The following is a 27,807-nucleotide window of genomic DNA, read 5'->3' on the forward strand; positions in this document are numbered from 1 at the left end:
GTCATGGGTCGGGAAGGGGTTAAGGTCTAAAAATGTCTGAAAATGATGGAAAGACTGCTCAAATGACACAGGAACATCATGGGGATCGCCCCTGGAAGCATTCCTGACTCCTAGTTCACAGCTGTAATCATTTTTTCTGAGATTTATGCTATTTTCCCGGTGCCACAAAAAACACATTAAAACGAAACAAAAGGGATTTTGCTGGGAAATATGGCAAGGTACATCCTTTGCAGGTTAATGACTTGCCTGTAAGGCCAAATAATTAACCCCCGACCGAAAATTTCCTCCCCCACTTAGGCTTAGTTCAGATGCACCGTTTTTGAAGCGCTTTCAACTTTAACATTGCTTTCAACCACTACAAATGCATTCACTGGGGAATGTCATTGTAATATGTAACAACCCTAGCTGGCCATGTGGTGTGTGACACATAAGCAGACCCATCTTGTTTCATTTACGAGGAAGGGACTCTTACAGTCACAGAGCCTATTTTTACTGGTGCATCAGGCGGCATTAATCTTCTTAAAGGGCCATTATTACATTGTGGGTCTCCTAAGCTGTTGTAGCCTAGGCTGTGAGTACATGGGCTGCCAAGAATTACAACGCACCACAATAACCCTTTCATAAGATGTCCAGGGGGGACTCCTGAAAAAGTGTTGCATTGAATTCAAGGCCTGCCCTGCTACCAATTCATATGCACCCCATTACTGGAGGGGCCCAGGAAAATTCACTTCACAATATGCATTTTGCACTCCCGTACTCCTTTGCTTTACACATTGGCAGCAATTGGCATAAAAATTTCAACCCCACACACAATACATCAAAATAGTTATAAAGGTAGGTGCCTATGACTGATTTATCGCCATCTGAAAAAAACTGTCCGATTATTCTGATCAGACTGTGATGAGAGTTTAATCAGAGTGGCATTCACTTTTTCTCGGAGCTGTAGAGGAAAAAAAAAAAGTTTCTCCACCCTCCCCATTCTTGACAGTCAGTGAAACTTGGACTGTAAGTCTGATGTCATCCGAGTGCAATGCGGTTTTTTTTCCACAGACCCATAGACTGGCATTGTCGATTTTGATCTGACACTCAGATCAAAGTCAGACGTGCACAACCCCATAAAATATCATGGGTAAAACCACAGATAGCAATTGTCCAATATAATAGTGTGCACAAGCCCTAAGATATATTAATTGCACTAAATTGCATAACCTCATGAATAACACTAAAGAGGTGACAGCATTATAGCAGATTATTTTGGATTATCTACATCACAAGCTATATAATTTACAGTCTGTAAAGCGAATGATATGTATGACATGATTAGTCAGTGGTAACTATACAATGTAACGGTCTTAAATGGTTATTCTCAAAATCCCAAGTTATCCTCTATCAAATCCAATACCACAGTTCTGGAACCCCGAGAACCAAGATCTGCAACCCTATCTTGAATGGAGCAAAGGTGCTGAAGCCCCACTACATTCATTGTTTATGGGACTGCAGGAGAAAGCCAAGCACTGTACTTGTTATTTACAGCAGGTCCATTTACAATGAATGGAGCAGAGACTAAGCATCTGATCCATTCAAGACAGAGCTGCAGAGTGCTAAGATTGCTGGGGGATCCCAGAAACCAGACCTCCAGCCAACAGCAAGTTTCCTCCTATACTATGGATAGGGGAGAATTTGTGATTTTCAGAATAAACTTTTAACACATATTGTGTACAATAGAAAATACTAATAGAAAATACAGTATATATAAAAATATAAACCTTTGGTTGGCATTCTCCTTCGGATGCAAGCAGTAGGCCAGATTTACTGCAAATAAAAACAGGAAAATTGTGTAAGTATTTACATTAGTGTAAAATGCTGCAATGGTTTATCTGTGTGGTAAATGCATTAGTTTGTTGAAACTGCAGTCACTATTTATTTGGACACTGTATATGTCATTAATAGGAACATGGTTTGCAACTATTTTGAAGACTGTGCAGTCAGAGAATGTACGATTCATTGTTTTCATCTAATCACAGAAGCATACTGACCATGTGCTCCTCATACATGGTCATAGTCCATTATATGGGTATTCTGAAGTTGTCCCTTGAGCAACTCATAACTCTGAAGTCTCCTTACTTCACAGTTGCTGGGGGGGGAGATGTGTGGTCCTCCTTGAATGGCAGTTCAGGTCAGGAGCTCCGTCCTGCTATAACAAATGAATGGTCTGCAAGGGTTTGTTCTGAGACTACATTCAGATACATATTGGGAAACAGGGCCATTGAACAAGCACGAGTTAGAAACGTGAAAGCTGTGATTAGAAAATGTGCTCTGGAATCCACAATAGGTCGAGCCCTGGAGGACTGTGATTATCCAGGGCTGATAATAGCAACTCAGACAGGATCTGAGAGCGAGGGGGGAGGAGGTGCTCATGTGACTGCTCTTTAAAAATTAACAGGCTTTTAAAGCTGAGTGGGATCTTAGAAGTTAACTCAGCTCCAGTGGCTAATCTCCTTGGAAACAAGCTGAACTCTATGTAAGATAACATCTATCACAGCAGGAGAGTAATAGCCCATAAAAAAGCAAGTCAGTCAAAAATGTGCTTATTTTCCAGCTATCGAACTAAATAAAGCAATATAATATTATGAGAATACCTCTTTAAACGAATCCAAGCTATCTTCTATAATGAGAATTAGGACCTATTCATACATGCATATGAAAATAAATATCAAATAAGAATGCTCAATAAAAATAAAGGGAATACTTGAACAACACAATGTAACTCCACATCAGTCACACCTCTGTGAAATTAATCTGTCCAGTTATGAAGCAATGCCAACTGTAAATCAATTTCTCCTGCTGTTGCGCAAATGGAACTGAAATGATAGGCAATTAGCAAGACAACCCCTATAATGGAGTGGTTCTGCAGGGGTGACCACAGACCATTTATCTGTTCTGATCCTTTTTGGCTGTTGTTTTGGTCACTTTTGCATTTTATCATTGCTCTCACCCCTAGAGGGACAGTAGCATGAGAAGGTATCTACAACCCACAGAAGTTGCTCAGGCAGTGCAGCTCATCAAGGATGGCACATCAATTGCGAGATGTGGCAAGAAGGGTAGCTGTGTCTGTCAGCACAGTGTCCAGAGCATGCAGCAGATACCAGAAGACAGGCCAGTACACCAAGAGATATGGAGGGTGCTGTAGGAGGGCAACAACCCAGCAGCATGATCGCTACATCTTTCTTTGTGCAAGGAGGAACAGGAGGAGCAGTGCCAGACCCATACAAAATGACCTCAGGCAGACCTCTAACATCCATGTGTCTGCTCAAACTGTCAGAAACAGACCCCATGAGTGCCTGATGTCCAAAAGTGGGTGTTGTGCTTACAGCCCAACACTGTGCAGGGCAATTGGCATTTGCTAGAGAACACTAAGATTGGTAGATTTGACATTGGCTCCCTGTGCTCTTCATGGATGAGAGCAGGTTAACACTGAACATAGATGACAAATGTGACAGAGTCTGGATACGCCATAGAGAACGTTCTGCTGCCTGCTGCATCCTACAGTATGACCGGTATGGCAGTGGTTCATGGAGGCATTTCTTTGGAGAGTCGCACAGCCCTCTATATGCTTGGCAGAGGTAGCCTGACTACGATTAGACACCGGGATGAGATCTTCAGACCCATTGTGAGACTATATGCAGGTGTAGTGAGCCCTGGGTTCCTTCTAATGCATGACTTGTCTGATGCATGACAAGTGGCTGAAGTGAGTCAGCAGTTCCTGCAGGAAAAAGGCATTGATGCTATGGACTGGCCTGCCCCCTCCCCAGACCTGAATCCAATCGAGCATATTTGGTTCATCATTTTTCATTCTATCCACCAATGTCACGTTACATCACAGACTGTCCAGGAGTTAACTGATGCTTTATTCCAGGTCTAGGAAGAGATTCCTCAGGAGAACACCTAATGCCTCATCAGGAGCATGCCCAGGTGTTGTAGGAAGGTCATACAGGCACGTGGAGGCCACACACACTACTGAGCATCATTTTCTTGTCTTTAGGCATTTCCACTGAAGTTGGATCAGCTTGTAATTTGATTGTCAACTTTGATTTTGAGTATTATTCCAAATCCAGACCTCCATGTGATATTAATTTTGATTTACATTTACATTGATCATTTTTATTTTTTATTGTTCTCATCAGATTCCACTATGTAATGAATACAGATTTGCAGCTAGAATATTTCACACAGTGATATCTAGGATGTGGTATTTTATGCACGTACAGTTGCAGTTCCCGCTATGCTTACATAACATCAGTCCCTAATGTTACAGCTCCAGTGCATAGACTGAATTGTTATGACCCCAATGGCAGAGGGTCTCAAAAGTACATACCAAGTCTGCAAACACAAAAAAACAGCTCATAGGGCAGTGGTAACTGGGCTGACCATATATCTAATCCTAGCACCACAAATAGGAGCAGCCGGGGAACGTGCCTACGTTGGTTCTAGACGTCTCGCGCCAGCCAGAGAACTAACTAACCCTAAAAGGGAAAAGATAGACCTTTCTTGCCTCCAGAGAAAAGACCCCAAAAGTTGGATACAAGCCCCCAACAAATAATAACGGTGAGGTAAGAAGAAAAGACAAACGTAAGAATGAACTAGATATTTAGCAAAGAGAGGCCCACTGACTAATAGCAGAATATATTAAGATGACTTATACGGTCAGCAAAAACCCTATCAAAATTTCCACGCTGGATATTCAAGAACCCCCGAACCGTCTAATGGCCTGGGGGGAGAACACCAGCCCCCTAGAGCTTCCAGCAAAATCAGGAATCACATTTAGTATAAGCTGGACAAAAAATAAGAGCAATGCAAATAACCAAAAAACAAGGAAGCAGGACTTAGCTTAATTTAGCAAGATCCAGGACCAGCAGACAGGAGCAAACAGAAAGGAACTGATTACAACGATGCCAGGCACTGGACTGAGAATCCAGGAAGTTTATATAGCAACACCCCTGGACTAACGACCCAGGTGGGTGCCAAACTGAGGAAAGATAATCCCAGAGTCATATCACTAGTGACCACAAGAGGGAGCCAAAAAAGTCTAATTCACAACAGTACCCCCCCTTTAAGGAGGGGTCACCGAACCCTCACCAAGACCACCAGGGCGATCAGGATGAGCAGCGTGAAAGGCACGAACTAAATCGGCCGCATGCACATCAGAGGCAACCACCCAGGAATTATCCTCCTGACCATAGCCCTTCCACTTGACCAGAGACTGAAGCCTCCGCCTGGAGAGACGAGAATCCAAGATCTTCTCCACCACGTACTCCAACTCGCCCTCAACCAACACCGGAGCAGGAGGCTCAACAGAAGGAACCACAGGTACGACGTACCGCCGCAACAAAGACCTATGGAACACGTTGTGAATGGCAAACGACACCGGAAAATCCAAGCGAAAGGACACAGGATTAAGGATTTCCAATATCTTGTAAGGACCGATGAAGCGAGGCTTAAATTTAGGAGAGGAGACCTTCATAGGAACAAATCGAGAAGACAGCCATACCAAATCCCCAACACGAAGTCGGGGACCCACACCGCGGCGGCGGTTGGCAAAACGCTGAGCCTTCTCCTGTGACAACTTCAAGTTGTCCACCACATGATTCCAGATCTGCTGCAACCTATCCACCACGGAATCTACCCCAGGACAGTCAGAAGGCTCCACATGTCCCGAGGAAAAACGAGGATGGAAACCAGAGTTGCAAAAAAATGGCGAAACCAAGGTAGCGGAACTAGCCCGATTATTAAGGGCAAACTCAGCCAACGGCAAGAAGGTCACCCAATCATCCTGATCCGCAGAAACAAAACACCTCAAATAAGCCTCCAGAGTCTGATTAGTTCGCTCCGTTTGTCCATTAGTTTGAGGATGAAAGGCAGACGAAAACGACAAATCAATGCCCATCTTAGCACAAAAGGATCGCCAGAACCTGGAAACAAACTGGGATCCTCTGTCAGACACGATATTCTCAGGAATGCCGTGTAAACGAACCACATTCTGAAAGAACAAGGGAACCAGATCGGAAGAGGAGGGCAGTTTAGGCAAAGATACCAAATGGACCATCTTGGAAAAGCGATCACATACCACCCAGATGACAGACATTCCTTGAGACACCGGAAGATCTGAAATGAAATCCATGGAAATGTGTGTCCAAGGCCTCTTCGGGACAGGCAAGGGCAAGAGCAAGCTGCTGGCACGAGAACAGCAAGGCTTAGCCCGAGCACAAGTCCCACAGGACTGCACAAATGACCGCACATCCCGTGACAAGGAAGGCCACCAAAAGGACCTAGCCACCAGATCCCTGGTGCCAAAAATTCCCGGATGCCCTGCCAACACCGAGGAATGAACCTCGGAAATGACTCTGCTGGTCCACTTATCAGGAACAAACAGTCTGTGAGGTGGACAAGAGTCAGGTCTACCAGCCTGAAATCTCTGCAACACACGTCGCAAATCCGGAGAAATGGCTGACAAGATTACTCCCTCTTTAAGAATACCAACTGGTTCTGCGACTCCAGGAGAGTCAGGCACAAAGCTCCTTGAAAGAGCATCAGCCTTCACATTCTTTGAACCTGGTAAATACGAGACCACAAAGTCAAAACGGGAGAAAAACAATGACCAACGGGCCTGTCTAGGATTCAGGCCTTTTAGCAGACTCGAGATACATCAGATTCTTGTGATCAGTCAAGACCACCACACGATGCTTAGCACCCTCGAGCCAATGACGCCACTCCTCAAATGCCCACTTCATGGCCAGCAACTCCCGATTGCCAACATCATAATTCCGCTCAGCAGGCGAAAACTTCCTAGAGAAGAAAGCACATGGTCTCATTACAGAGCAACCAGGGCCTCTCTGCGACAAAACGGCCCCTGCCCCAATCTCAGAAGCATCCACTTCAACCTGAAAGGGAAGTGAGACATCAGGCTGGCACAAAACAGGCGCCGAAGTAAACCGGCGCTTTAACTCTTGAAAAGCTTCCACGGCTGCAGGAGCCCAGTTAGCAACATCAGAACCTTTCTTGGTCATATCCGTCAAAGGTTTAACAACGCTAGAAAAATTAGCGATAAAACGACGGTAGAAGTTAGCAAAACCCAAGAACTTCTGAAGACTCTTAACTGACGTGGGTTGAGTCCAATCATGAATAGCTCGGACCTTGACTGGGTCCATCTCCACCGCAGAAGGGGAAAAAATAAAACCCAAAAAGGGAACCTTCTGTACTCCAAAGAGACACTTTGAGCCCTTAACAAACAAAGCATTCTCACGCAAAACCTGAAACACCATCCTGACCTGCTCTAGATGCGAGTCCCAATCATCAGAAAAAACCAGAATATCATCCAGGTAAACAATCATAAATTTATCCAGATACTTCCGGAAAATATCATGCATAAAGGACTGAAACACTGAAGGAGCATTAGAGAGCCCGAAAGGCATCACCAAGTACTCAAAATGACCTTCGGGCGTATTAAATGCAGTTTTCCATTCATCTCCTTGCTTAATGCGCACAAGGTTGTACGCACCACGAAGATCTATCATGGTGAACCACTTGGCACCTTTAATCCGGGCAAACAAGTCCGACAACAGAGGCAAAGGATACTGAAATTTAACAGTGATTTTATTCAGAAGCCGATAGTCAATACAAGGTCTCAAAGATCCGTCCTTCTTGGCCACAAAAAAGAATCCCGCACCAAGAGGGGAAGAGGATGGACGGATATGCCCCTTCTCCAGAGATTCCTTGATATACGAACGCATTGCGGTATGCTCAGGTACAGACAGATTAAATAATCTTCCCTTAGGAAATTTACTACCTGGAATCAAATCTATAGCGCAGTCACAGTCCCTATGAGGAGGAAGAGCACTGGAGCTGGACTCGCTGAATACATCCTGGTAATCAGACAAATACTCAGGAACTTCCGAAGGAGTAGAGGAAGCAATAGACACCGGTGGGGAATCACCATGAATTCCCTGACAGCCCCAACTTGACACAGACATTGCCTTCCAATCCAAGACTGGATTATGGGTCTGTAACCATGGCAGACCCAAAACGACCAAATCATGCATTTTATGCAGAACAAGAAAACGAATCACCTCCCGATGTTCAGGAGTCATGCACATGGTTACCTGTGTCCAAAACTGCGGTTTATTTTCCGCCAATGGCGTAGCATCAATACCTCTAAGAGGGATAGGATTTACCAACGGCTCAAGAACAAAACCACAGCGCTTGGCAAACGACAGATCCATAAGACTCAGGGCAGCACCTGAATCCACAAACGCCATAACAGGGTAGGAGGACAATGAGCAAATTAAAGTCACAGACAAAATAAATTTAGGTTGCAAATTACCAATGGCGACAGGACTAACAACCCTAGTTAGGCGTTTAGAGCATGCTGATATAACATGTGTAGAATCACCACAGTAAAAACACAACCCATTCTGACGTCTATGATTTTTCCGTTCATTTCTAGTCTGAATTCTACCACATTGCATTAAATCAGGTGTTTGTTCAGACAACACCACCAGAGGATTCGCGGCTTTGCGCTCCCGCAAATGCCGGTCAATTTGAATAGCCAGCGCCATGGAATCATTCAGACCTGTAGGAATGGAGAAACCCACCATCACATTCTTAATGGCTTCAGAAAGGCCATTTCTGAAATTTGCGGCCAGAGCACACTCATTCCACTGAGTAAGCACGGACCATTTCCGAAATTTTTGGCAATATACTTCAGCTTCATCCTGGCCCTGAGAAATAGCCAGCAAGGCTTTTTCTGCCTGAATTTCAAGATTGGGTTCCTCATAAGGCAATCCGAGCGCCAGAAAAAACGCATCAATATTTGCCAATGACGGATCTCCTGGCGCTAGCGAGAAGGCCCAATCCTGAGGGTCGCCCCGTAAGAAAGAGATAACAATTTTTACTTGCTGAGCTGAATCTCCAGATGAACGGGGTCTCAGAGATAGAAACAATTTACAATTATTCCTGAAATTCCTAAACTTAAATCGGTCTCCAGAGAACAGCTCAGGAATAGGTATTTTAGGTTCAGACATTGGACTACTGGTAACAAAATCTTGTATACCCTGCACACGAGCAGCAAGCTGATCCACACTTGTAATCAAAGTCTGGACATTCATGTCTGCAGCAAGCACAAGCCACTCAGAGGTAAAGGGGAGGAAAAAAGAGAGGAAAGGAAAAAAAAAAAAAACTCAGACTTTCCTTTCTTGTAATCCCACTTCTGCAATGCATTAAACATTTAACCTTGGCCTGGCATACTGTTATGACCCCAATGGCAGAGGGTCTCAAAAGTACATACCAAGTCTGCAAACACAAAAAACCAGCTCATAGGGCAGTGGTAACTGGGCTGACCATATATCTAATCCTAGCACCACAAATAGCAGCAGCCGGGGAACGTGCCTACGTTGGTTCTAGACGTCTCGCGCCAGCCGGAGAACTAACTAACCCTAAAAGGAAAAAGATAGACCTTTCTTGCCTCCAGAGACAAGACCCCAAAAGTTGGATACAAGCCCCCAACAAATAATAACGGTGAGGTAAGGAGAAAAGACAAACGTAAGAATGAACTAGATATTTAGCAAAGAGAGGCCCACTGACTAATAGCAGAATATAGTAAGATGACTTATACGGTCAGCAAAAACCCTATCAAAATTTCCACGCTGGATATTCAAGAACCCCCGAACCGTCTAACGGCCCGGGGGGAGAACACCAGCCCCCTAGAGCTTCCAGCAAAATCAGGAATCACATTTAGTACAAGCTGGACAAAAAATAAGAGCAATGCAAATAACCAAAAAACAAGGAAGCAGGACTTAGCTTAATTTAGCAAGATCCAGGACCAGCAGACAGGAGCAAACAGAAAGGAACTGATTACAACGATGCCAGGCACTGGACTGAGAATCCAGGAAGTTTATATAGCAACACCCCTGGACTAACGACCCAGGTGGGTGCCAAACTGAGGAAAGATAATCCCAGAGTCATATCACTAGTGACCACAAGAGGGAGCCAAAAAAGTCTAATTCACAACACTGAATACACGCCAGTATGAATACAGGGTTGGCCACTTATATGGATACACCTAAATACAATGGGAATGGTTGGTGATATCAACTTCCTGTTTGTGGCACATTAGTATATGGGAGGGGGAAAATTTATCAAGATGGGTGGTGACCGTAGTGGCCATTTTGAAGTCGGAAATTTTGGATCCAACTTTATTTTTTTCCAATGGGAAGAGGGTCATGTGACACATCAAACTTATTGAGAATTTCACAAGAAAAACAATGGTGTGCTTGGGTTTAATGTAACTTTATTCTTTCATGAGTTATTTACAAGTTTATGACCCCTTATAAAATGTGTTCAAAGAGCTGCCCATTGTGTCGGATTGTCAATGCAACCCTCTTCACCCACTCTTGACACACTGATAGCAACGCAGCAGAAGAAATGTTAGCACAGGCTTCCAGTATCCATTGTTTCAGATGCTGGTGTCATCTGAAGGCAATTGTCTATGCTGTGAAGATACGAGATGTGCAGCATCTGAAACAACGGATACTGGAAACCTGTGCTAGCATTTCTTCTGCGGTGTTGCTATCAGTGTGTCAAGAGTGGGAGAAGAGGGTTGAATTAACAATTCAACACAATGGGCAGCATTTTTAATACATTTTATAAGTGGTCATATACTTGTAAATAACTCATGAAAGAATAAAGATAACTAAGCACACCATTGTTTTTCTTGTGAAATTCTCAATAAGTTTGATGTGTCACATGACCCTTTTCCCATTGGAAAAAATAAAGTTGGATCTAAAATGGCTGACTTCAAAATGGCCGCAATGGTCACCACCCATCTTGAAAAGTTTTCCCCCTCCGATATACTAATGTGTCACGAACAGGAAGTTGATATCAACAACCATTCCCATTTTACTTAGGTGTATCCATATAAATGGCCCACCCTGTACTTCACACAAAGCACCATTCTTACGCTATAAATATATATGTGTTGTATGTAATCTATTCTGCATTATGTCTATTTATCAGTACTAAAGTATCAGATATTCACAACTGGTACCAGCGATGTTGGCGAGAGGTCTCCCAGGGTTCGCGTGACATTTCCTGCAGTGTTCACATGGCATAACAATCAGCGGTCTCTAGTGGGCTGCAGTTCCGACACTTCCTTTGGACATCCGAGATATGAAGGTGTCCATTAGCGACCGCTGATTATTATGCCTTGTGAACACTGCAGCCAATGTCACGCGAGCCTCAGCAGACATGGCGCCAACATCGCTGGAATGGCACTGGTAAGGGAGGGGAGTATATACTATTTTTATTTTACAGTGAGAATTACAGTATTTAAGAAGGGATTGTCTGAGCAGAAGACAACACCATGTAGTTTTGATAGACTATCATACTTTATAGCATTGACAATGGTTGTTATGATACTTCTAAGACTCACCTTTTCTTAGCATTGCAGAATGTGCATTTGTTGGGATAAGTGACAGCATCAGATCCACAGACTGGTGTATAGTCAAAAGTACAAAACTCTCCAATTCCTTCACATTCATCCTGAACTGGCTGATATACAAGAGAAAATAAGTGAGATGTAATGAGATGTAAAACTCCGATGGCCTCAAAATGTAAAAACTTGGAAAGGAAAAGATATAGGGAACCTGTACCAACAATAGTCTTGAGCAAGCAGATGTAGTTTAGGCTAGGGAAGTCTAAAGCATTTTGAAAGGTCCTTATCAATTGGGCTACGGTCCAACAATGAATATTTGGTGAGTTTTTGATCCTATAGATTTTCTGAAGCATTTCTGCACCTATTAGGTAAATTTGGTGACCCACATGGTTTTCATTGTGTTGTTATTTAGTTTTTGACTCTGCGGATTTTGTCTCTTCTTGGTATGTCATGTTTTAAATAAAGCTGCGTTGTTTGTGATACAGCCTGTTTGGCCTCAACTAAACTTTGTTGGTACAGTCTTTTGTGGATTACATGTGCACTAAAACTCATATGATTTTTTTAACTGCAGATTATCCGCATCTAATGCAAGTCTACAGGGAAAATACGCACATAAACTCAGCAAACACTCAGGAAAAATTGACATTTTGGTGGCTTCAAACATCCACTACGGGTCAGTATATGCAGCGTAGAGAAGCATAGTGGGCATGAGATGTGGATAAATCCCATCCACTCGGCTGGAACTGTAAGACTCTGTTTTTGGTGCAAAAATATGCAGTGTCAAATGAATAACCAAATGGGTATCTGCTGTTCTTCGCTTCTCTCCGCCAGTGCTGTCCCCCACTTCCTGACTGACGGTGGAGAGCAGATGTGACTTTATGCAACAGAGCCTTTGTAAATAAAGTAGCGGGAGCAGCATCAGCAAGAGTTAAAGAGTAGTCAAAGACAGCAAGCACACTGCTATGTCTTGTGTGATCCTCATTTGCACGTGATTAAAAGTCACATTTTGGGAAAATATTATAGTGGATGACATTGTAATAGGTATCTTTTATAACGTGCCTTAAAGGGGTTGTCCGGTCTAAAATGGAAATTGCACACCACAATGGGAAATGAGGGAGTTGGTAGGGGGGGGGGAGAATGTTTTTTGTTTTTTTTGGGTGGGGGGAGAATAGATTCTGAAACATGTATAAATATGACTGTATTTTCTTGCCACTCATTTAGTTGGGTTGTATGAGACTCTTAGCTTCGCAAATTAGTATGCTGTAAATTATGACATTGGTATCAATACAAGTTTCTTGATTAAAAAAAATGGTAAACATTAAAAAGTACCTAAGTAAAACGACCAATATAAAAGTTTAAATTCTCTCACATTTCTCACAATGCAAAATGCAAAATCTGCACAATAACAAACATATCGAATTTGTAATTTTCTAAATAAATAAAATATAAAAATATTTATCCCATTCAAGTGGATCCGAAATAGAAAAAAAGAATCAAAATGGCAGAATAACTGTTAATTTCTGTCAGGTCATCTAATAAAAAAATGGATTAAAAACAGATCAAAAGTTATATGAACCCTAAAATTATATCAATAAAACTAACATTTGAGAGAAAAGGGCCCTTTCTGTACAATGAAAAAGTCTTAGATCTTTGAGTTTAACTCATGAAAAATTGGAGCAAAAACAAAAGTGTAAAGTGCATATTTTTGCTCAGTGTATACAGTACAGACCAAAAGTTTGGACACACCTTCTCATTTAAAGATTTTTCTGTATTTTCATGACTATGAAAATTGTACATTCACACTGAAGGCATCAAAACTATGAATTAACACTACCTCTTCAAGCTCATCAAGAGAATGCCAAGAGTGTGCAAAGCAGTCATCAAAGCAAAAGGTGGCTACTTTTTCACACTATTTTGTTAAGTATATAATTCCACATGTGTTAATTCATAGTTTTCATGCCTTCAGTGTGAATGTACAATTTTCATAGTCATGAACATACAGAAAAATCTTTAAATGAGAAGGTGTGTCCAAACTTTTGGTCTGTACTATATATATATATATATATATATATATATATATATATATATATATATATATATACATATATATATATATATATATATATATATATATATATATATATAATACATATACATATAGTGGGTACGGAAAGTATTCAGACCCCCCTTAAATTTTTCACTCTTTGCTTCGTTGCAGCCATTTGGTAATTTCAAAAAAGTTCATTTTTTTTTTCACATCAATGTACACTCTACACCCCATTTTGACTGGAAAAAAGCAGAAATGTAGAAATTTTTGCAAATTTATAAAAAAAATAAAACTGAAATATCACATGGTCATAAGTATTCAGACCCTTTGCTCAGACACTCATATTTAAGTCACATGCTGTCCATTTCCTTCTGATAATCCTTGAGATGGTTCTACTCCTTCATTAGAGTCCAGCTGTGTTTAATTAAACTGATAGGACTTGATTTGGAAAGGCACACACCTGTCTATATCAGACCTCACAGCTCACAGTGCATGTCAGACCAAGTGAGAATCATGAGGTCAAAGGTACTGACCAAGGAGCTCAGAGACAGAATTGTGGCAAGGCACAGATCTGGCCAAGGTTACAAAAAAATTTCTGCAGTACTCAAGGGTCCTAAGAGCACAGTTGCCTCCAAAATTGTTAAATGGAAGAAATTTGGGACCACCAGAAGTCTTCCTAGTCCTGGCCGTCCAGCCAAACTGAGCAATCGTGAGAGAAGAGCCTTGGTGAGAGAGGTAAAGAAGAACCCCAAGATCACTGTGGCTGAGCTCCAGAGATGCAGGAGGAAGATGGGAGAAAGTTCCACAAAGTCAATTATCACTGCAGTCGGACACCAGTCAGGCCTTTATGGCAGAGTGGCCAGATGGAAGCCTCTCCTCAGTGCAAGACAAAAGAAAGTCTGCATAGAGTTTGCTTAAAAAACACACGAAGGACTCCCACATTATGAAAAATAAGATTCTCTGGTCTGATGAGATGAAGATAGACCTTTTTGGTGATAATTCTAAGTGGTATGTGTGGAGAAAACCAGCCACTGCTCATCACCTGCCCAATACAATCTCAACAGTGAAACATGGTGGTGGCAAGGGTTGAGCGACTTTCATTTTTTAAAGATCGAGTCGGGTTTTGTGAAACCCGACTTTGTCCAGAGTCGATTCGAGTGCAGTCGGCCGATTATCGCTAAGAGTCGGGGATCGACCGAAACACGAAACCCAATGCAAGTCAATGGGGAAGCATAGTCGGCAGTGAGTGGAGGCCAGGAAAACACCTACAGTGCCCATTTTAATGCCAAAAACATCCATTCTTGTTTCTGAAGCTTGTCAATCTTAATTAACTTTATAATAATAGTTGTTCAATGGAACTTGGGGGTCATTTGGCAAAAGTTGTGGGGGGTAGGGCTGGTTCAAGGTTTTAGTGGGCTCAGGAATCGTGGACTACGTCACGGCGGTGGAGCAGGGAGAGGTAAGTATTTCAACGTTGCAAGTGCTGTGATCCTGAGCAAGCAGGGGGGCACACTCATTCGCATTGGCACTGGCACAGGGCCCCTCAAAGTACAGCGGTGTGTTTGCACGGCGGGGGCGCCTCCCACCAGCAGCGACACTTTTGCGTACTCTGAGGGGCCCTGTGCCAGTGACGTCGCCAACGAGTATGCCCCCCCACCTGATGAAGGAACCTGCACTTTCATCTGCACCTTCCTCTTTGTCCCTGTGTAAGGTGGTATAACATGCGGGAAGGGGAACCTGACTTTCAGCAGGGTCAGATTCTGGCTGTGTAGAGTGCAAGGGGAATGTAGTGGTCTAGGTCAATGTACCAGCAGACTCATCTAGCAGTGGCTGGGCAATGGGCAGGATGAGGAGGAAACAGATATAGGGCCAAAGAATAAAGTAGGCTAAATGCAGTTCAAAATTGGTAACAGGACTAAACAGGCGGCATTGCTTTGTTCAGTGGAGTAGCAAACCCAGGAGCAGCAGACACTGTTTTAAGGGCCCAAACACACTAATAGGCCAAATGCAGTTTAATATCTGATACTTTAGGCCAAAAGCCTAAAGACTGAAGCTCAGCTTTATTCAGTTGAGGGCAAACACCAGGGAGGGGCAGACACCGTTAGTAGGCCCTAACCACCAATTTTTAAATCACAGCACTTAATGAGAGCCAGAAGTTTGAAGCTCAGCTTTATTCAGTTGAGGAAAAACACCAGGCAGGGGCAGACACCGTTAGTAGGCCGTAACCAAAGTTGAAGGCCAAATGCAGTTTAATTTCTGATACTATAGGCCGAAAGCCAGAAGGTGAAAGCTCCGATTTAGACAGTGGAGGACAATTTGAATTAGGGACTGCAGACAGACTTAGTAGGCTGTCCCCTGTGGACCATGCATCCACCACATTAACCCATTGCGCCGTAATGGACACGTAATCTTCCGTGGCCATGCCTACAGGTCCATGCGTCTGTTGTCAGGTGCACCTTTGTACTCACAGATTGCCAGAGTGCATGGACAATGCGGTCTTTTACATGCTGGTGGAGGGTTGGGATGGCTTTTCTCGCAAAAGAAGTGTCGACTGGTTAGCTTGTAGCGTGGTACAGCGTAGTCCATCATGGCCTTATTAATAGTAAATAAAATATATAACTAGGCTCTATGAACTTTTAAATAGGTTCCAGGGGTACACGGGCAGCATTGGTGTGGTCAGTGGAGGAGTATTGCAAGTAGGGGCCGCAGATAGGCTAACAAAGGCCTAAAATAACAAACAATAGGCAGGCATGGCAGTTTTAAATCGGTTACATGGATACACAGGCAGGCAGCATTGTGGTCAGTGGAGGAGTATTGCAAGTAGGGGCCGCAGACAGGCTAACAAAGGCCTAAAATAACAAACAATAGTCAGGCATGGCAGTTTTAAATCGGTTACATGGATACACAGGCAGGCAGCATTGTGGTCAGTGGAGGAGTATTGCAAGTAGGGGCCGCAGACAGGCTAACAAAGGCCTAAAATAACAAACAATAGTCAGGCATGGCAGTTTTAAATCGGTTACATGGATACACAGGCAGGCAGCATTGTGGTCAGTGGAGGAGTATTGCAAGTAGGGGCCGCAGACAGGCTATCAAAGGCCTAAAATAACAAACAATAGGCAGGCATGGCAGTTTTAAATCGGTTACATGGATACACAGGCAGGCAGCATTGTGGTCAGTGGAGGAGTATTGCAAGAAGTGTCTGACACAGTTAGTACTCCCAAAAAATAAATAGATGTTAATGTCTCGCAAAACAACTATAAATAAAAAAAAGGGTGGCATGCTTAGGTACAGGGGTGGGCTCATCTGCAGAGTTTATGACAAAGTAATTTGGCAGTAAATTAGTATTTACTGGTGTCAATATAGGACACTGACCCAGACTACTTTAACTAGCATCATAGATGTCAACAAATTGGTATTGTTTGTCAGTGCCAGGCATTGAATGATGTCAGCGCATAGACTAAACATTGGTGGAGCTGTGCGAGATAATTTTCCACGTGGTAGAGCACAGTTTGAGCTGGGGGGGGAACTCTCTTGTGGCCGGCGGTACCGCCACAGGGCCCCTCATGTTACAACGGTGTGTCTGACGTTGGGTGCGCACCACCACCACCAGAGACACTACATTGTACTATGAGGGACCCAGTGGCAGTGCCGTCGACCAAAAGCGGGCACACCCACCTCTTCTGACAAACAGCACTGTAACTAACGGGTGCTTGCGCCAAGTGTTGAGAGTGAGACAACGGCCCCGTGGGGGGAGTTTTCCCATTGGGGGATGTGTAAACATGTCGTATGCTGGTCAAACAGCTGCTGCAAATTAAGAGATTTGAACACTCAGTAAGACCAGTCCACAAGCAAGACCTTTTTATAGGAAAGCTAGGTGTCAACCGGGAAAGGTGGGGCAAAATAATTTGAAATCCAGGAGTGGTTCATTTTAATGAAGGTGAGATCATCCACATTTTGGGTAGCCAGACGAGTCCTTTTTTCGGTTAATATTGAACCAGCAGCACTGAATACTCTTTCTGATAGCACACTAGCTGCTGGGCAAGCAAGCTCCTGCAATGCATATTCTCCCAATTCAGGCCAGGTGTCTAATTTGGATGCCCAGTAATCAAATGGGAATGACGGTTGAGGGAGAACATCAATAAGGGCTGAAAAATAGTTAGTAACCATACTGGACAAATGTTGTCTCCTGTCACTTTGAATAGATGCTGCAGTACCTGTCCTGTCTGCGGTCATTGCGAAATCACTCCACAACCTGGTCAGAAAACCCCTCTGTCCAACGCCACTTCTGATCTGTGCACCTCTAACACCTCTGCCCTGTAGCCCCCTGCAGCTCGTGTGAGAACCATCACCGGCGCTGTGTGCTGGGAATGCCTGAATCAAACGGTCTACAAGAGTAGCTTGTTTGGTTGCTAATATTTGTTCGAGGTTCTCATGTGGCATAATATTTTGCAATTTGCCTTTATAGCGAGGGTCAAGGATGCAGGCCAACCAGTAATCGTCATCGCTCATCATTTTAATAATGCGTGGGTCCTTTTTGAGGATACGTAAGGCATAATCCGCCATGTGGGCCAAAGTTCCAGTTGGCAAATCTGCGGTTGTGCTGGTTTGAGGGGCAGTTACAGGCAAATCTACGTCACTTGTCTCCCTTACAAAAACTGAACCCGGCCTTGCAACGCCACTAATTTCTGTTGGCCCAGGAGAAGCTTCCTCATTCAAAAAGTACTCATCCCCATCATCCTCCTCGTCCTCCTCCTCCTCTTCGCCCGCTACCGCGTCCTCTACACGGCCCTGACCAGACAATGGCTGACTGTCATAAAGGCTTTCCTCTTCCTCGGCTGCAGACGCCTGCTCCTTTATGTGCGTCAAACTTTGCATCAGCAGACGCATTAGGGGGATGCTCATGCTTATTATTGCGTTGTCTGCACTAACCAGCCGTGTGCATTCCTCAAAACACTGAAGGACTTGACACAGGTCTTGTAGCTTCGACCACTGCACACCTGACAACTCCATGTCTGCCATCCAACTGCCTGCCCGTGTATCCTCCCACAAATACATAACAGCACGCCTCTGTTCGCACACTCTCTGAAGCATGTGCAGTGTGGAGTTCCACCTTGTTGCAACGTCGATGATTAGGCGATGCTGAGGAAGGTTCAAAGAACGCTGATAGTTCTGCATACGGCTGGAGTGTACAGGCGAACGGCGGATATGCGAGCAAAGTCTGCGCACTTTGAGGAGCAGGTCGGGTAACCCCGGATAACTTTTCAGGAAGCACTGCACCACCAGGTTTAAGGTGTGAGCCAGGCAAGGAATGTGTTTCAGTTGGGAAAGGGCTATGGCAGCCATGAAATTCCTTCCGTTATCACTCACTACCTTGCCTGCCTCAAGATGTACAGTGCCCAGTCATGACTGAGTTTCTTTCTGCAAGAACTCGGACAGAACTTCCGCGGTGTGTCTGTTGTCGCCCAAACACTTCATTGCCAATACAGCCTGCTGACGCTTGCCACTAGCTGTCCCATAATGGCACACCTGGTGTGCAACAGTGGCAGCTGCGGATGGAGTGGATGTGCGACTGCGGTCTGTGGACGAGCTCTCGCTTCTGCAGGAGAAGGAGGAGGAAGAGGAGGAGGGGGGGGCGAACGCCTACAGCCAACTCTTTCCTTGACCGTGGGCTAGGCAGAACTGTCCCAATATTGCTGTCCCCTGTGGACCCTGCATCTACCACATTCACCCAGTGTGCTGTAATGGACACGTAACGTCCCTGGCCATGCCTACTGGTCCATGCATCTGTTGTCAGGTGCACCTTTGTAGTCACAGACTGCCTGAGTGCATGGACGATGCGGTCTTTAACATGCTGTTGGAGGGCTGGGATGGCTTGTCTAAAAAAGAAGTGCCGACTGGGTAGCTCGTAGCGTGGTACAGCGTAGTCCATCAGCGCTTTGAAAGCTTCGCTTTCAACTAACCGGTAGGGCATCATCTCTAATGAGATTAGTCTAGCAATGTGGGCGTTCAAACCCTGTGTACGCGGATGCGAGGATGAGTACTTCCTTTTCCTAACAAGAGTCTCATGTAGGGTGAGCTGGACTGGAGAGCTGGAGATCGTGGAACTAGCGGTGGTGCCGGTGGACATGGGTGAGTGAGAGAGGGTTGGAGATGGTATTCTTGCCGGTGCCCTACATGCAGTGTTTCCTACTACTAACCTGGTGATTCCCTGACTGCTTTGGCCTGGCGATGAAAGCTGCACAGATACTGCAGGTGGCGCGGGAAATGGTGGGCTTACAGGGAGGGAAGGGATGTAGCGTTGCTGACTAGCTTCATTGGCCGAGGGTGCTGCAACCTTTAGGGACGTTTGGTAGTTAGTCCAGGCTTTCAAATGCATGGTGGATAAATGTCTATGCATGCAACTTGTATTTAGACTTTTAAGATTCTGACCTCTGCTTAAGGTAGTTGAACATTTTTGACAGATGACTTTGCGCTGATCATTTGGATGTTGTTTAAAAAAATGCCAGACTGCACACTTTCTACTATCGGATACCTTTTCAGGCATTGCAGACTGAGCTTCTTTAACCGGATGGCCACGCTGTCCTCCAACTGGTTTTGTTTTAGCCACACGTTTTTGGCCAGATACGGGCCCGGTAGATGGAACCTGTTGTGATGTTGATGCCTGCTGCGGCTCCTCCTCCTCCGCTTCAGAACTACTGCCGCCTGCACCCTGTTCCCCCAATGGCTGCCAATCGGGGTCCACAACTGGGTCATCTATGACCTCCTCTACTAGGTTGTGTGCAATTTCGTCTGTGTCACCGTGTAAGCCGGTGGTATAGCGTTTGTGACGGGGCACCATAGTCTCCGCTGGGTTTGATTCTGCCTCAGTACACTGCGAGGGCAATGTTCTGGTCTGAGTCAAAGGAACAGCATAGTAATCTGGCTGTCGCTGTGCATCTGTGCACTCCATGTCCGATTCAACTTCTAATGGGCATGGCCTGTTAACTGTTTCACTGTCTAACCCAGGAACGGTATGTGTAAAGAGCTCCATGGAGTAACCTGTTGTGTCGACTGACGCATCCTTAACTGTTGTTTTTAGTGAAGGACACAAGGAAGCGACTTGTTCCTGACCGGGAGCATCCACTGATGATGCACTGCTCTGACATTTGGCACTTTCTGAGGAGGAGGCGAAAGAGTTAGAGGCAGAGTCAGCAATGAAAGCCAATACTTGTTCCTCCTGCTCCGGCTTCAAAAGTGGTTTTCCTACTCCCAGAAAAGAGAGCGTTCGAGGCCTTGTGTAGCCAGACAACGAACCTGGCTCAACAACTCGAGACTTAGGTGCTGTACTGCTTTTACCACGACCACCTGATGCTCCACCACCACTACCATCATTACCAGCTGACAATGACCGCCCACGGCCACGACCTCTTCCACTAGACTTCCTCATTGTTTGCAAAACGTAACCAAAGTAACGCTATTTGTTACTGTAAAACAACTTATCAGGTGAACTCAAACTTCTGTAGGATTTATATATACCTTTATAGGTGCCTGACACTGAAAGGAAAATCAGGCCCAATGTTACACACTAGGTTTTCTGTGCCCCAATAATTTGAGACAGATGGCACACACAGGACCAGCACTCAAGCAGAAATGCCAATCTTAATCTCCCACTATTTTTTTTTTTTTCTGGGAGAATTTACCCTAAAAAAAAAAAAAGGCCCAGTATTACACAGTGGTTTTCGGTGGCACACAATGAGAGACAGATGCCACACACAGCAATGGCACAGAGGCAGACTTGCCAATATTTATCTCCTACTAATTTTTTTTGGGGAAAAGGGAGAATGTACCAAAAAAAAAAAAAAATGGCCAAGTATTACACAGTGTTTTCGGTGCCACACAATGAGAGACAGATGCCACACGCAGCAATGGCACGGAGGCAGACTTGCCAATATTTATCTCCCACTAATTTTTTTTTGGGAAAAGGGAGAATGTACCCCCCCCAAAAAAAAATGGCCAAGTATTACACAGTGTTTTTGGTGCCACACAATGAGAGACAGATGCCACACACAGCAATGGCACGGAGGCAGACTTGCCAATATTTATCTCCCACTAATTTTTTTTTTGGAAAAGGGAGAATGTGCCCAAAAAAAAAAAAATGGCCAAGTATTACACAGTGTTTTCGGTGGCACACAATGAGAGACAGATACCACACACAGCAATGGCACGGAGGCAGACTTGCCAATATTTATCTCCCACTAATTTTTTTTTTGGAAAAGGGAGAATGTACCCCCCCCAAAAAAAAAATGGCCAAGTTTTACACAGTGTTTTCGGTGCCACACAATGAGAGACAGATGCCACACACAGCAATGGCACGGAGGCAGACGTGCCATTATTTATCTCCCACTAATTTTTTTTTTGGAAAAGGGAGAATTTAGCAAAAAAAAAAAAATGGCCAAGTATTACACAGTATTTTCGGTGGCACACAATGAGAGACAGATACCACACACAGCAATGGCACGGAGGCAGACTTGCCAATATTTATCTCCCACTAATTTTTTTTTGGAAAAGGGAGAATGTACCCCCCCAAAAAAAAATGGCCAAGTATTACACAGTGTTTTCGGTGCCACACAATGAGAGACAGATGCCACACACAGCAATGGCACAGAGGCAGACTTGCCAATATTTATCTCCCACTAATTTTTTTTTTGGAAAAGGGAGAATTTAGCAAGAAAAAAAAAATGGCCAAGTATTACACAGTGTTTTCGGTGCCACACAATGAGAGACAGATACCACACACAGCAATGGCACGGAGGCAGACTTGCCAATATTTATCTCCCACTAATTTTTTTTTTGGAAAAGGGAGAATGTACCCCCCAAAAAAAAAAAAATGGCCAAGTATTACACAGTGTTTTCGGTGCCACACAATGAGAGACAGATGCCACACACAGCAATGGCACGGAGGCAGACTTGCCAATATTTATCTCCCACTAATTTTTTTTTGGAAAAGGGAGAATGTACCCCCCCCCAAAAAAATGGCCAAGTATTACACAGTGTTTTCGGTGCCACACAATGAGAGACAGATGCCACACACAGCAATGGCACAGAGGCAGACTTGCCAATATTTATCTCCCACTAATTTTTTTTTTGGAAAAGGGAGAATGTACCCCCCCAAAAAAAAATGGCCAAGTATTACACAGTGTTTTCGGTGCCACACAATGAGAGACAGATACCACACACAGCAATGGCACGGAGGCAGACTTGCCAATATTTATCTCCCACTAATTTTTTTTTTGGAAAAGGGAGAATGTACCCCCCAAAAAAAAAAAATGGCCAAGTATTACACAGTGTTTTCGGTGCCACACAATGAGAGACAGATGCCACACACAGCAATGGCACGGAGGCAGACTTGCCAATATTTATCTCCCACTAATTTTTTTTTTGGAAAAGGGAGAATGTACCCAAAAAAAAAAAAAAATGGCCAAGTATTACACAGTGTTTTCGGTGCCACACAATGAGAGACAGATGCCACACACAGCAATGGCACGGAGGCAGACTTGCCAATATTTATCTCCCTGCAGTTATCTCAGAAAAGTATGGCAGGCAGCTATAAAAAGGACTGCTGCACACAAAAGTGTGGACAAACACACAAGATATCTGTGCAGAAAGGAAGGAAAAACAGGATTTGTGCTTTGAAAAAAGCAGTTGGTTTGCACAGCGGCGTACACACACAGCAACGCAGCTATCAGGGTCAGGGAGCCTTCTAGTGCAGCCCAATGAGCTATAGCGCTGAGGAAAAAAAAATGTAGCTTCCACTGTCCCTGCAATCAAAAGGTGGTGTTGGACAGTGGAAATCGCTACAGCACAAGCGGTTTGTAGCTTTATGTACCCTGCCTATCACTATCCCTGCTTCCGAAGAAGCTGCAGCAACCTCTCCCTACGCTCAGATCAGCAGCAGTAAGATGGCGGTCGGCGGGAACACCCCTTTATAGCCCCTGTGACGCCGCAGAAAGCAAGCCAATCACTGCAATGCCCTTCTCTAAGATGGTGGGGACTGAGATCTATGTCATCACGCTGCCCACACTCTGCGTCCACCTTCATTGGCTGAGAAATGGCGCTTTTAGCGACATTGAAACGCGACTTTGGCGCGAAAGTCGCGTACCGCATGGCAGACCCCACACAGGGATCGGCTCGGTTTCATGAGACGCCGACTTTGCCAAAAGTCAGCAACTTATGAAAATGAACGATCAGTTTTGCTCAACCCTAGTGGTGGCAGCATCATGCTATTGGGGTGTTTTTCACCCCCAGGGACAGGATGACTGGTTGTCATTGAAGGAAACCTGAATGCAGCAAAGTACGGAGATATCCTGGATGAAAACCTCTTCCAGAGTGCTCTGGATCACAGACTTGGCCGAAGGTTCACCTTCCAGCAAGACAATGACTCTAAGCACACAGCTAAAATAAACAAAGGAGTGGCTTCAGAACAACTCTGTGACCATTCTTGACTGGCCCAGCCAGAGCCGTGACCTAAACCCAATTGAGCATCTCTGGAGAGACCTGAAAATGGCTGTCCACCAACATTTACCATCCAACCTGATGGAACTGGAAAGGATCTGTAAAGAAGAATGGTAGAGGATCCCCAAATCCAGGTGTGAAAAACTTGTGGCATCATTCCCAAGAAGACTCATGGCTGTACTAGCTCAAAAGGGTGCTTCTACTCAATACTGAGCAAAGGGTCTTAATATTTATTACGGATATTTCAGTTTTTCCTTTTTAATATTTGCAAATATGTCTACATTTCTGTTTTTTTTTTTCAGTCAAGATGGGGTGCAGAGTGTACGTTAATGAGAAGAAATATATATATATATATATATATATATATATATATATATATATATATATATATATATTTTTTTTTTTTTTTTTTTTTCTAAACAAATTTAGTATCACCACAACCTTTCTGACTCCTAGAACAAAGTTACCAGGTCACTAAGTGACCATAAAAACAAACCTATAAATGAGGTGGAATTGCTGCTCCTTTTTTCCCCTTCCACCTTTTTGAAATGCTTTCTCACTTTCAGTTTATCATTTAGTAATAAGAATGGTGTTAATCATAACTGCAACTCATCCCTCATAAAACTAGCACTCGACAGCTACATTCAGCGACAATACTTAATAAAGCTCTGTTTACAATAAAGCTCTGTTTGGCTCTGATCTCATCATTATTTTCCATCTGTTTTCCTTCAAAAATTGTGTAAGTGTACCTAGAAGAATTGACGCTTTGATGCGACATTGAAGGCAAAGGGAGGTCACATCATGCCAAATATTATTTTGATTTAATATTTCTATTTTGTTCATTCACTTTGCTCATTGTTAATTGACAAAAAACTTGACATTTCTATTTTTTTAAAGCATTTTTGACCCACACATGCCTTAAACTCCAGTATATGTCTGCAGAAGAATAAAAATGTATGGCACTAGGACAAGGGGGAGGAAAAAACAAAAGCTAAACAGAAATTCGCATTCCTTAAGAGGTAAAACACTAAAACCCAATTTCCACAGTATTAGGGGAATAAAACATTCTAATATTTAAATTAGACAGTCTTAAAATTCACACTGGATCATAAATGTTGGCATCTTTATACTGTCTACTCCAACTTTACAATATGTATTAGTAGGCTTAATTTAAGACAATTTAAGACTGAAATTTGCACAAAAATTTCAACCCCACATACAATACATCAAAATAGTTCTAAAGGTAGGTGCCTATGACTGTTTTCTCTCCATCTGAAAAAAACTGTCTGATTATTCTGATCAGACTGTGATGAGAGTTTAATCAGAGGGGCACCAGTTTTTCTCGGAGCTGTAAAGGGAAAAAAAAGTTTATCTACCCCATTCTGACAGTCAGTGAAACTTGGACTGTAACTCTGATGTCATCCGAGTGCAATCTGACTTTTTTTTCACAGACCCACAGACTTGCATTGTCGATTTTGATCTGACAATATGTGCACAATCCCATAGAATATCATGGGTAAAACGACAGATATCACTTGTCCGATATAATCGATAGTGTGCACAAGCCCTAAGATGTATTAATTGCACTAAATTGCATAACCTCATGAATAACACTAAAGAGGTGACAGCATTATAGCAGATTATTTTGGATTATCTACATCACAAGCTATATAATTTACAGTCTGTAAAGCGAATGATATGTATGACATGATTAGTCAGTGGTAACTATACAATGTAACGGTCTTAAATGGTTATTCTCAAAATCCCAACTTATCCCCTATCAAATCCAAAACCAGAGTTCTTGTACCCTGAGAACCCAGATCTGCAGCCCTATCTTGAATGGAGCAAAGGTGCTGAAGCCCCACTACATTCATTGTTTATGGGACTGCAGGAGAAAGCCAAGCACTGTACTTGTTATTTACAGCAGGTCCATTTACAATGAATGGAGCAGAGACTAAGCATCCGATCCATTCAAGACAGAGCTGCAGAGTGCTAAGATTGCTGGGGGATCCCAGAAACCAGACCTCCAGCCAACAGCAAGTTTCCTCCTATACTATGGATAGGGGAGAATTTGTGATTTTCAGAATAAACTTTTAACACATATTGTGTACAATAGAAAATACTAATAGAAAATACAGTATATATAAAAATATAAACCTTTGGTTGGCATTCTCCTTCGGATGCAAGCAGTAGGCCAGATTTACTGCAAATAAAAACAGGAAAATTGTGTAAGTATTTACATTAGTGTAAAATGCTGCAATGGTTTATCTGTGTGGTAAATGCATTAGTTTGTTGAAACTGCAGTCACTATTTATTTGGACACTGTATATGTCATTAATAGGAACATGGTTTGCAACTATTTTGAAGACTGTGCAGTCAGAGAATGTACGATTCATTGTTTTCATCTAATCACAGAAGCATACTGACCATGTGCTCCTCATACATGGTCATAGTCCATTATATGGGTATTCTGAAGTTGTCCCTTGAGCAACTCATAACTCTGAAGTCTCCTTACTTCACAGTTGCTGGGGGGGGAGATGTGTGGTCCTCCTTGAATGGCAGTTCAGGTCAGGAGCTCCGTCCTGCTATAACAAATGAATGGTCTGCAAGGGTTTGTTCTGAGACTTCATTCAGATACATATTGGGAAACAGGGCCATTGAACAAGCACATGAGTTAGAAAAGTGAAAGCTGTGATTAGAAATTGTGCTCTGGAATCCACAATAGGTCGAGCCCTGGAGGATGGTGATTATCCAGGGCTGATAATAGCAACTCAGACAGGATCTGAGAGCGAGGGGGGAGGAGGTGCTCATGTGACTGCTCTTTAAAAATTTCCAGGCTTTTAAAGCTGAGTGGGATCTTAGAAGTTAACTCAGCTCCAGTGGCTAATCTCCTTGGAAACAAGCTGAACTCTATGTAAGATAACATCTATCACAACAGGGGAAAAATAGCTCATAAAAAAGCAAGTCAGTCAAAAATGTGCTTATTTTCCAGCTGTCTAACTAAATAAAGCAATATAATATTATGAGAATACCTCTTTAAACGAATCCAAGCTATCTTCTATAATGAGCATTAGGACCTATTCATACATGCATATGAAAATAAATATCAAATAAGAATGCTCAATAAAAATAAAGGGAATACTTGAACAACACAATGTAACTCCACATCAGTCACACCTCTGTGAAATTAATCTGTCCAGTTATGAAGCAATGCCAACTGTGAATCAATTTCTCCTGCTGTTGTGCAAATGGAACTGAAATGATAGACAATTAGCAAGACAACCCCTATAATGGAGTGGTTCTGCAGGGGTGACCACAGACGATTTCTCTGTTCTGATCCGTTTTGGCTGTTGTTTTGGTTACTTTTGCATTTTATCATTGCTCTCACCCCTAGAGGGACAGTAGCATGAGAAGGTATCTACAACCCACAGAAGTTGCTCAGGCAGTGCAGCTCATCAAGGATGGCACATCAATTGCGAGATGTGGCAAGAAGGGTAGCTGTGTCTGTCAGTACAGTGTCCAGAGCATGCAGCAGATACCAGAAGACAGGCCAGTACACCAAGAGATATGGAGGGTGCTGTAGGAGGGCAACAACCCAGCAGCATGATCACTACATCTTCCTTTGTGCAAGGAGGAACAGGAGGAGCAGTGCCAGACCCATACAAAATGACCTCAGGCAGACCTCTAACATCCATGTGTCTGCTCAAACTGTCAGAAACAGACTCCATGAGTGCCTGATGTCCAAAAGTGGGTGTTGTGCTTACAGCCCAACACTGTGCAGGGC

At 43.6% G+C, this 27,807-nt stretch overlaps 1 protein-coding gene across 3 annotated transcripts in view; it reads right to left on the reverse strand.

Annotated features, from left to right (window-relative positions):
• Nucleotides 1–27,807, reverse strand: part of LOC143776387 (ovomucoid-like) — an 88,505-nt gene that overhangs the window by 40,178 nt on the left and 20,520 nt on the right. For 2 of the 3 annotated variants that reach the window (XM_077265730.1, XM_077265729.1), the window contains exons 8-10: nt 26,181–26,226; nt 11,483–11,601; nt 1,767–1,812 (exon numbers count right to left, since the gene is read on the reverse strand). In XM_077265730.1, the coding sequence (XP_077121845.1) occupies nt 1,767–1,812; nt 11,483–11,601; nt 26,181–26,226 (211 nt within the window). The remainder of the gene's footprint in view (nt 1–1,766; nt 1,813–11,482; nt 11,602–26,180; nt 26,227–27,807) is intronic. The other variant, XM_077265731.1, reaches the window with a different exon arrangement.

This window comes from Ranitomeya variabilis, chromosome 5, assembly GCF_051348905.1.
Source record: "Ranitomeya variabilis isolate aRanVar5 chromosome 5, aRanVar5.hap1, whole genome shotgun sequence".
In the NCBI taxonomy this organism is placed as follows: Eukaryota; Metazoa; Chordata; class Amphibia; order Anura; family Dendrobatidae; genus Ranitomeya; species Ranitomeya variabilis.